Source organism: Nelusetta ayraudi, unplaced genomic scaffold, assembly GCF_046127955.1.
Source record: "Nelusetta ayraudi isolate G7.1 ecotype Tasmania unplaced genomic scaffold, CSIRO-AGI_Nayr_v1 ptg000021l, whole genome shotgun sequence".
NCBI classification, from domain to species: Eukaryota; Metazoa; Chordata; class Actinopteri; order Tetraodontiformes; family Monacanthidae; genus Nelusetta; species Nelusetta ayraudi.
The window spans coordinates 815,850-827,500 of NW_027466071.1; the positions used below are offsets into that span (position 1 = coordinate 815,850).

Sequence of the window (11,651 nt, forward strand, 5' to 3'; positions counted from 1 at the left end):
CTGATAACATCACATTTTCTGTGTATTGCTGTGTGTGTGTGTGTGTGTGTGTGTGTGTGTGTGTGTGTGTGTGTGTGTGTGTGTACTTCATTGCACTTCTAGGCTTCAGCCCTCTCACTCTCCTTCAGCTACAACCATCTTTCATTCTAATATGTTCCAATCCAATCCTATTCTAAACTATAACCTAAGACCTTTCAACATAGACCTTTTTGATGTTGTAAAAAAGACAAAAGACCAGCAAAATACTGCAAAGTTTATTTGAATATAAAAGCGTTGGAAAGTTTAATTGCAGAGATTTCACAATGCTTGTGCAGCACTTAGTCGCAGACATACAGCCTCTCACTTCTGCCATACCTGTGTCGGCTAAAATGAGAGGAACTGCCTCATATTTACACATTGTGTGTCAATGACAATCTTGCACCAAAGCTCACATCATAGACTGCAAACTGTAGTAAATCAAGGGAGCCAAACATTATGTCAGTTTATGTCGTAAGGTAAATAAGTATTTTTTTTTTTACTTTTACACTTTTCCTATTCATCATTATTAGAATGTATCAACAAGAAAAAAAAGAAGTGGAGTAGTTCTGAGTCAATCAATATAACTTCCCTGACACATCTTAAAATGTTTCCAACATTCTACATTAGGAATATATTTTTAGAATTGGAGAGGCAATTAATGAATGAGTACATAAAACGCATAAAACAAAAATATTTCAGCTAATAAATATTGGGACAGCGCAAAAGGATCGTTAGGTCGGCGTTTACGTAAAGGCATTTCTCTCGTCAGCCAGAGGGTGGCACTCTCAGTACCTTAATGTGTGATTGTGGACTCAGCTACTGTGGAGGAGCTGTTTTTAACTCTGCTAAGAAAGGAAAAATAATCATGTCACAAAGATTCTCTGCTCAGCTATAGTTTTTTGTTTTTTTTTACAAAACCTGTCACAGAGGAAGCTTTTAAATGTGATAGAGAAAAAAAAAATCCTAAAGGAATTGACGTGCATTTCGTCGAGTCGTCAGTGTAGGGGGGTACAGAAAAAAAAAGAAAAAAAGAGAAAACATCTGCTGAAGGATCAGAGGCAGCGCTTGGTCTTTGTTGCCCTGATCCTGAAGTTTGTGTGTATTTGTGGAGCAGCTTTACCCCGTCGCTTCTCGGCAGGTCACTCGTCACCTCGAGGGGAGGTCCGCGCGTCCCACATCCTCATCAAGCAAGCAGCCTTCATACCCACCTCTCCTCTGCGCCCTTCATTCCCCTACTTTCCATCCCCTCCACCTCCACCCCCCCGCTACTCCATGCTGAGTATCTGCGGGTTCCAGACCAAACAAGCAAACAAACAGAACAACAGAAAAACCCATCACGCAGACAAGCTCGGCCCCGGGCTTGAGGGAGAGATGGAGAGAGATCTTGTTTGCTTTCCGGGCCAGTTCCATTTCAGTGTGATGGCGGAGAAGGCCTCCCAGGACACGGAGACCCTCACTTCTTGTTTGACTTCCAGGGGGAGAATCAAGGTGGTCCTCTTGCGTCGTCGTGTGACCCAATACACAGCTGGCTGCAGCCCGTCAGTGCAGCCTCTGGCTTCAAGTGAGGCACTTGCAGGAGTGGCATTTAGGCGGTGGCCTTTTTATCCCAACAATGCCGTCTGATACGAAGCCTGACATCGTATATAAACGGGCCATTGTGGTAAAAGATGTGACAGTGGTTTCACCTTAGCATAGCGGCTAAATAGCTCCATAACATAGACCATAGGAAACAGTAGGTTTTTTGCACTGTGTTGCCCCCCCACCCCCACTCAGTCCTGTCATCTGATTCCTGATCACACTCTTCTTCTTCTGCCTTTGGTTGATCATGGCCCACATAGTGACTGTAGGGTGCACTTTTTTACATCAGCACGTCTTTGATAAAGGATGACTTTATCTTTTAAGGCATTGTCTTTTTCTCATTTGATTTTAACATTAGGATTCCATTTAAAACGCAATTTCAGAAATATATTAACAGCATATTAACAAACCAAAACATGGTTCTGTGTTTAATGCAAGCACGAAGAGCTAGAGCAGCTGTGACTCCAGATGTAGCTCATCAACAACCAGTTTCAATGGCGCGTGGATGAATGAAAAATGGCTTCTGCGAATGCGTCGGGTAGAAATTCAAGCCATTGTCATTATTAAAGGCCCGGTGTAAAACATTTACGAGCCACTTATGGCATAAAATGGAACTGAAAACACATGCGTATGTGTTCACCTATATAATGAGCACTTATGTTGATGTATAGCGCAGCTCCACTTCCAGTTGCCCTGAGTGTCCGTTCCGCTCTGGGTTTTGTTATTTTAACATTAGTAGCTCACACAAGAAAGCTGTCAGATCTGGTAGGACGTCTGACCTGATCATGAATGGAATTTGCAGATGCAAAATTCATTCTTTAAAAACTAGAAACTGAACTGAAAACGCAGTCATGGGCATGATTCTATTTGTCTGTGGTTTATGGTTTCTTACCCGCGGGCTGCTACAAAATCTTCTACAGCGGGCCTATAGTTGTGTTGAGGGCGCTGTTAAAAAAAACAACAAAAAAACGCTGAAGAAAACCCCGGGGTCGGCGCTTCGTGTGTGGTGGCTGCCGACGGGGACGTGGAGACGCCCTTTTGTGGCGGAGGAAATTAACGCTGGAAACGGTTTCCCCAGTCTGGGAAAATGCAGATGAGCCATATAGGTATGTTTGAGCTGTTGACTCCAGCTGTGCCTGGAGAAATTCCCTTGACCCATCCTACGGTCCGGGTTGCTGCGAGAGGCCACATGTGCCCCCCTGTTGCAGGGCAGGCTGGGCCAATACACACCAACCCTGAAAGGGCTGGCCATTGAACTCTCAGGCAAGTGGCAATATTTGCTCACCTGAAATACACACATCTCGCCAATTGGGGTCGGGGTGGGCCCGGGGACCAGCGGTGGGGGGGGGGTAGAGGAGCCCTTGATGCAGCTGTGGCCCCCGGAGAAAGGCCAGACCAGGAAGTTTTGTGGCCGGAGAGGAGCGGGGTTGGGGGGGGTGGGGGGGTGGTTGTGAGTTCGGGGGGAGGAGAGGGGGGGGGTGGTGGGGTTGTCTTGGCGGTGGCGGGGGGCTGTTTAGCGGAGGGCGGCCCCCCTCCACATTGTATCTCAAAGAGAGGCCGGGGCCTGTATTTGTCCGTAGCTGCAGGAGGCTGATGAGGTGCTAATCTGTTGAGTGGCCGTGTCATTGGCCCTCACTTCCCAATAGCCTGTTAGCTGTCAGGGCCTGTAAAAAGAAAGAAAAAAAAAAAAAGAAAGACAAAGAAAAAAAGGGGAAAAAAGGGCCCAGAATTTATGGCCCCGTGTCCACGGGTAAGCAAACACAGATTGGACACTGATGTTGTTCCTCTGGTCGGGGCCTGGCTTTACCGCCGGGGCTCCTGGGGTGACACGTAGGCAGCCTCTTTTCAGCCCTCTTCATGAGTTGTCGCTGCCCCCCCCGCCTCCCTCCGCCCACCCTGGAACCCCCCCCCCCCCCCCAGCACCCACCCGTCGCTCCTCTGTAAACACTACAAATTAGCCATCTGCATATGGATGGGCCCTCAGCCCATACAGGAAGGAGACGACGACTGGTTAGAAAGGCCACCCCCCCACCCCCCCCGCACTCCCCCAACGCCGAGCCGATATACCTTCACCGCTATCAGCTTTTAATTTCTGTCCTCATGCATACCAAACAGGGATAACACGCTCCGCCATGGCCATTTATTCCCCCCCCCCTCCCCTCCGCTCCTCCCAGATATTCCCGAGACGTGTGCCTGCTCAAGAGGGTGTGAGATTTAGTTGTCGTGCTCTTAAATATGAGGGTAATGGAGCTGCCGCTCGCCTGAGGTGGCTGAGCAGTCGGGGTTTTAATCCCCCAACTTTGAATTTGAATTCGTCATCCCTCCATCAGGGCCAGAACGCAGACGAGACGGAAAGCGGAAGTGCGGCTCACTCGCTTTGGGCGACTGATGACGGCATTGCGTTGAAACACGGTCTATGTGTTACATCCCAGACTCCAGTGGAGCAGATTCGCACCGTCAAGTATTCAGAGGATTAACGTATCGATTGATTTCAAGAAAACGGAGCATTGAACCTCGTGTTTGCAGCCTGCCTCGGCTTCATGATCGCCCTTTGTGCTTTGCTATTTAAAACGTTTAACTTAGGGTTGGGCAAACTATGGCCCGGGGGGGCTATATGTGGCCCGTAAAGCTTTTTTATCCGGGCCACCGAACTTGAAGAAATTATATTTACAGTAAATCGTAAAATAGCTGTATTTCATCCATTTTGATTGTTGTAAGCATAATTTCAATGAAGAGCTAAATAATAAAATAACAATAAAAGAATAGAACACTCCAACCATCTGCTCCTGCTCCTGCTCCGGCACCCCTGTCACATTTTAAAACCCATCGTGGCCCCACCAGTCATAAAGTTTGTCTGCTTTCACGTCTATTTCACAAATCCAGATCAATTATCGTTAAACAGAACGATCGCCTAGTCAGCTAATTAAAGGGCGTGCAGGATGATCTGTCTGTTAGTTTTTACCCTGCGTCCCTCCGACGGTCATCTCGGATTATTAAAAAAAAAAAAACATTAGCGACTGCAGTGTGTTTTTTTTTTTTTTAATCACCCAATGGGGTTTGCGCTCGCGTCCGTGCCTGACGTGGATGTGACAGCACGACAGCCGGGGGTGGAGCGGCGGCGGTGGTGGTGGCGGCGTGGATTATGGCGCGGGGCCCCCGATTGTAGTGATATTTAGACGCAGAGGTTCCCATGGGAGGCTGGCACTTTAATTAACATAGCACCACTGGCCCCCCTCCTGTTTTAATTGCCTTCAGTCTGTGATTAAATGTGTATTGACTCTGCAGTTGGTCCTCTAATGAATAACAATGTGCTGATTTGGTGATATTAAATCTTTTGGCTCCAATCCGCATCCCTCCGGGGCCGCGCCAGTTGAAAAGTTCAGACACAAGCGAGGAGCGCGTCCACCTGACAGCCATGCTGAAGACACAATACACAGGCTTTGTTGCACCACCGCAGTGTCTATTCTTTGATGACCACCCAATATCATCTGTTTGCTACCAGTTTTTACCAGTTTTAGTTGTGATTTAGAAATCACTGAATTTTTTTTTGTTTCACTCTCTGGGAAACCCATTTGTCTTCCTCAAAATGCTACTTCAGATTTAAGAATCCCATTCATTTGGATTTCAATCAGTCTTGGTGAATGTTGCAGTGCCATAGAGTTTATGGATCATTTGCTATTTCTTTTAAATGAAGGGAAATAAGATTTAGGTCTTTGTGGTGTGCTCACATTTTGTGGTTCACTCCCACTGGAATCCACAATTGTGACTCTTAGCATGGCAACCTTTCTTTATGTTCCCGTGTCTCCATTTTCCATATTGCCTCACTGAGCATCTCCGTCCACCTGTTCCTTCTACAGTACAACTGTGAAGGTTCTCAGTCATCCAGGTCACCTGAAAGTAGGAGTTGGAGCAACTGGACTTGTTCTTGTGATCTTGAAGTGTCACAAGAACACACAAGAACTGTGCCTTATACCTGTCTTATATACACCTGTTACTATGAGTGGCGCTACCCCCCCTACACGTGCTTAATGTGTAAGGGGGGTGCGGGGGGGGGGGGCAGCTCAGAATCATTCATGCTGTCATAGCTGCTGCATCAAAACTTTGAGAAGAACTCGGCTGGGTCCCAACTCTTAAAGGTCCAGCATGTAACATTTTTAAGGACGTCCTGGTATTTAAGGTAGACCACCTGACAGTAAGTTTCGTATTTAGGGCCACTGTCAGGCAGGCTTCCTGCAAGGCCTTTAGTGCTCTATGTATATTCTTATTTATATATGAGAACCGTTCTAACAGGAGGAAAACAAAATGACTTGTATTGTACTGCGAGTGTACATGTTTATTAATGTATTTCTGGGCAGTATATTGAGCTTTTACCAATGTATAAATCACAAATCAGGCCAAATTTGACCCACTGGACCTTTAAAGTCTCCAGCTTGGTGCACCTGCCGTCTTCCGACTCCCCGGAGCATCTGTGGCGGGCGATCCCGCCGTCCGCGCTCTCCTCCTGTGGTCCCGACCGATAGATAAACTGTCACCTTGTTTGATAAATGAAGGGAAGCGAGCGGTCAACACGGTGTCCTTTTACATGACAAGGGGACAAGTATTGGATCTCGGCCCGTGGCCCCCGGAAACGGTCAACATAAAAACATATCGAGTGGCATTCCCGGGCCCGGCATTCCTATCAATATCAAAAGGTGCGTATTTGAGAATATCCTTAGTTCGTTTACGCCTGTGTTTGCGCCCTGACCCACTGGGGCCAGTGCAATAACGCCGGACCCCCCTGCACGCCCCCCCCGCCCGCCCCCGCCCCCCTCCCTCACCTCCCCCACGCTGCCTGCATCTCGTTGCACTGACCACTCTGAGTTTTTATTTAGCTGGTTTGTGTGCCTTCCCAGTCCCGGCCGCTTTTCAGATTCATTTCCAGGTAAACACAGTGTGACCAGCCGCAAACCTGCAGCCAACAGGCGTTGTCACAGCTGTGGCAGATAATGGCAAGTCCAAACTCCAGCCCGGCTCTGGAATGTTTACTGTCACCACAGGCAAGTTGGCAGCAAACATTTTTTTTTTTTTCCAGCGCTCTCCGCAAAAGGAAGACTCTCTCGTTTATTAATTTTATTTTGATGAATTACGCGCTTAACCCCTGTGGCCCCCCGCCGCCGGTTTTGTCCGACTTTGTGCGCGCTCTCAGGGATACAAAGCGACCCCCACAACCCACCCCCACAAAAAAAAAAAAGAAGACATTCTTAAGTGAATCTTTAAATTCCAGTTGGGTGGGGGGAAGAAAAAGAAAAAAAAAAAACTCTACTTTGAAAGTTGAAACTTAACACGTTCCTGCCAACAACTCCTGGGTGTTTGAAGGAATGCTCCACCTTCCTGCACCCTCTTCCACCACCACCCCCTCCTGCTCTGCACCCAGGAACCCACACACACACACACACACACACACACACACCTTCAGAACAGCATCTGCAGCGGAGAAACCCGGCTTTGTGGTGCCACTTTAGGGCCCCGGCTTGGTGCAGGTGTCGCGCTTTCACTTCTTTAACTGAGTCATTAAACATTCAGCACGTCGTGTTTGCCCTCGTCATAACCGCTTAAAGGGACGACACCTGCACGTGTGAAATGTGACGCGGATCAACGCCGGGTGGGGGTGTGGTGTGTGGGGTAGGGTGGAGTGGTGGTGGTGGTGGTGGCTAATTGATCAGCAGAATGCCAGAGAAGAGCTTGCAGGGCGCAGCACCCCGTCTGCGTGGCCCTCACTAGGAAAATATCAACTCCATTAGTCCATCTGCGAGGTTTTGCCGCGTCCTTGTGAAAGAAAATAAAAGGCATCGCTTTTAGTTGGATGGAGCATCACCAGGGAAAGAGAGAGGTGTCACAAACAGCAAAAAGTGATCACCCCCGTCTTTATAGTAATGAGACACAGCATTATGATGTACCAAACTGCTGAAAAAATAGGTTTCAAAATGACACATCACTTTCAAAATAAAACAATAGATGCTGTTTTATTGTAAAGCCAACAACAACAAAAAAAAAATCCATGTGGAGGTTAACATGGACTACATGAATACCATAAAAATGTTTCCACTGTAGATCAAAGTGAGCAACTTTGATTTTGTATTTTTTTTTTATTATTTTTATTTCTAATTTGCTCTTCTTTGAAACATTGCTGCATTTTAGTCCATGGTTGTAACAGCGTTGTGCTATTTAGGAGCAGTAATGGATGCCAATGCCTGTGATGAATTGAAACAAAGAAGAGGGATAGTTTGACAGAAATTCTAGTCGAAAAATTCCTCCATTGTGATGTTTACTGATAATTTTCATTTATTTCACTTTCTGATCAGCGATTGGTCAGTGTCCCCAGCGGCCCATTTCCCAAGAAAAACACCCTCGCACCTGTGCCACCAGGACTGCGGTTGCCATTACACACATTGCGGAGGCGGGAAAAGAGACTTCTTGGAATATAAAAAGAGTCGGTGGCTGCGTGAGGTACGAGTGCGTTTGTTTTTTTGAGGGTGAAAAAAAATATCCAAAATGTGACCTTCACCCATGTGAGAGACCTGTGGCGAGGTTGATGATTAACAGCACAACTGGCAGCATGTCTGATGGCGGGGGGGCCAAATGTCACGTCGGTCAAGGACCATTTTGGGTGACTGTCGTTTCAGGAAAAACTAGGCCAGATAACTGAACATGCAGATTTAATCTGACTGGGGGGAAAAAAAACAAGGAGGGGAAAAATTTAATAAACATTAATCTACGCAGCTCTTGGACAATTTTACAATCCTGATTATAAAACGTATCTATTTGTTGAATATATGTATATACATATACGTATATTTGTGTGTCTGTGTGTATACATATATATTTATTTGTATAGATATAGCTTATATCTCATGTTCTAGATGTTCATGCGCATACAAATAGTGAGAATATATTATATTATTCATATGATAATGATGAAATATTTTCAGTCCGACTGGATTCTGCCTGAAATTGTACTTTTATTTGACTAAAAAAATTGAAATACCTTGTGTCAATATTTGTTTATGAAATGCAGCCCATGTACTGCATTTAAGTCTGTGCATTTGTAAAAAAATAAAAATAAAAATAAAATAAATATATATGTATATATATATATGCACATATATATGTATATATGTGCATGTATTATATATAAACGTATTTTTCTATGATTTTTTTTTATATGTATGTCCATATATATATATTTTTTAACAGAACATGCCCTGTTTTTAAAAACTCCAGAAGTGACAGACTGACCCAGACTGAAAACACTGCCGGGTACAGAGACGCACATTCGTCCATTTCCTGCTCTCACCGGTGAAATCCCCAATCCTCAAACACACACACACACACACACACACACACACACACACACACACACACACACAGGTCCCTCCACCCCCTCCGCCCCCCCTCTCTCGTGATCTCATTTCCAAGTTAAGCAGACTCTGTTAGTCCCTCGTCAACACGACAGGTTTACTCGCCTTTACTAATGGCTCTCTATACTGATAGTTATGCTCTTGCGTAAATATGGAGTCAAATAGATGTAGCGCCGCTGACACGTGGCTGGCACCGTTCTGCAGCCTCACCTTGATGTTTGTGTCATACAAATACTGTACTGCTGGGCCTCGTCCTGCGGCTCGAACGGCTTGCGGGGGAAAAAATAAACGCGCGCTCCCCCACGCCAATTGGTCTGTGAATGTGCAAAAGTGACGCTTAAAATACCTCGAGGACCAATTAAGATGCTGATGACCGCGTTTTGATTTTAGTCTCCTCTCTTCCTCTTCCTCTTCACTGTGGTGTGTATTATTATTATAATTTTAAACCATAAATGTCAGGTTAAAAATGACAAAAACGTATTTTTGGAGGGAAAATTATCCCCACTCGAATTATTTCCCGCAGCTGCGAGGTTGCAGGCCGCTTTGCACCGCCACCAGCAGCACAGCCAGGGGGAGGCAAAGGCCGAGAGAGGGCGCTCTGCAGCCACCTCCAGTGTGTACAACATTAATTAAAACGTTTAGAAACAATAATTCAGCCGCCCGAGTGTGCGAATCAGAATAAAAAGCATACTTTCGTAGCTCCATAAGCGAGAAAAATAATACCCATAGATAAATAGTGTAAGAAAAATAGAAATACACTAAAATAGGAAACATTTATAATTGTTTTGGAAATCATCAATGTAGGGTACGGGTGCATGCAGGCCTTGGTTTTAACAGTTTAATGAAATCATTTAAATGAGACCGTAGGCGCCTTTACAGCGACGAGGCAATGACATCACAGCCAGTGCAGCAGATGAAGCCTGGCCTTGAAAAAGTTAAGACACTTCATCGGTAAAAACGATCAAGTGTCTAACTGAAAACAGCTGGATGGATTCATGCAGGAAAGTGATGAATTTGCAATGAAACTCATAATCATTAATAATTGCTTTCACACCAAACAAACACGTGAACGCCTCCTTGTCAGCGCATCTGCGCTCGTCAACACAGCCACCGGGCAGCAACGTTGCTGCCCGATGCATAGCGGACTCAAACTCACCGCGTAAAAGCCAAAAACAAAGCAAAGTATTTTTTTATTTTTTTATTTTTTTTTAAATTCAGAGCATTTAATGTGGAAAATATGCGCCAATAAGGAAGAGTGGTAAACCTTAAACCTCATTTAAAAAAAAAATAAAAAATTATATAAATGTATCCCCCTCCTTTATTTATGTATTGTTTGCCAGGCGACACACAATAAGATTTAGTTTCCAACCAATCTTTCCCTCCCTTCAAACTGTCCTTTTTCAGTTGCGCGCAGGTGTACAATTAGGGTGGTATATAGCGACGGTTTTTTTTTTCTTCTTCCTCTCTCCCTCTCTATGTGTGTGTGTGTGTGTGTGTGTGTGTGTGTGTGTGTGTGTGTGTGTGTGTGTGTGTGTGTGTTTCTTTTTTTTTTTTTTTTGAGGGGGGAGCTTGAGGAGTCTCACGCCTAGGTGCGAGGAGATTATTCAAATAAGGGCCCAAGGCGTACAAGTAGGGATTGGAGGCTTGCCTGCCTGCCTGGCGCACAGCTTATATCACAGCGTTAGCAGGCAGCGCCGAGCGTCACTCCGACTGCAGTCAGTCACTCTGACAAGACGCGCTCGCTCCCGCGGCCACCGCCGGCTCGGCTCCCTCCATTAAAAGACAAACACATGCGCCAGTCTCCCACCGCAGGGGACGCACCGCCGAGCAGACGCAGACACGCAGGACGCAACCAGTCAGGACCCCAGTTCACCCGCGATCGTAGAGAGACACTTTGGGGCTTTTCCTCTGCTGGGAGACGCTTCGGAAAAAGTCCTCCATGATGCTTGGAGCAGTTAAAATGGAAGGACACGAGCACACCGACTGGAGCACCTACTACGGAGAGCCCGAGGTGGGTACCTTTCCTATATATATATGTGTGTGTGGATATATATATATATAAATTTTTTTTTTTCTTTGCCCACCGAGCCCGTTTTATAGCTACAACCCAATATTAGCCCTGAGATAATATTAACTTTGTGATCAAATATTGACTTGAGGCGCCTCCAAATCCTCCCCCATCTCCGCGCTAACCTCACAAAGTGCTTGACGGGCAGGAGGGAGGGAGAGAAACTTTTTTCTCTCGGATTATAATTTAATAACCACCACACCTATCGTCGACACAAGCCGATTTTTTCTGACGTTTCACCTCAACAAATAATCAGGTTTTTGTTTATTTGTTGTTTTTTTTTTTTCAAAGGGGTGGATGGATGGGTACTCAAAGGTGCGTGCTTCGGTGGCGACTGTCAATGCGCCGCCACGAAACTAATTAGAGAAGCGCAGTTTTCTATTTATTTTTTTTTTTTTTTAAATCACTTTGTTTTCTCTACTTTTATTCACTTTAAATCAACACTATTTTATTTGACCTCATTTTATCAATAAACTCGCTGGCCCCATTTTGATATTTTTACGCACCAGGACGCGATGACACACACACACACACACAAAAAAAAGATAAATGTCCAAACAATCGGATGGTTTAAATTAAAGAAATAAAAA

The 11,651-nt window shown here is 45.5% G+C and overlaps 1 protein-coding gene across 3 annotated transcripts in view; it reads left to right on the forward strand.

Annotated features, from left to right (window-relative positions):
* The first annotated feature begins 10,513 nt into the window (after positions 1–10,513).
* The window catches only part of foxa2 (forkhead box A2), a 3,070-nt gene continuing 1,932 nt past the window's right edge, over positions 10,514–11,651 (forward strand). Inside the window, exon 1 of one of the 3 annotated variants that reach the window (XM_076027520.1) lies at positions 10,514–11,031. In XM_076027520.1, coding sequence (XP_075883635.1) covers positions 10,933–11,031 — 99 coding nt within the window. In that variant the 5' untranslated portion in view covers positions 10,514–10,932. Of the gene's footprint in view, positions 11,032–11,063; positions 11,377–11,651 lie in introns of those variants that run through there. The other 2 variants (XM_076027521.1, XM_076027522.1) reach the window with 2 other exon arrangements.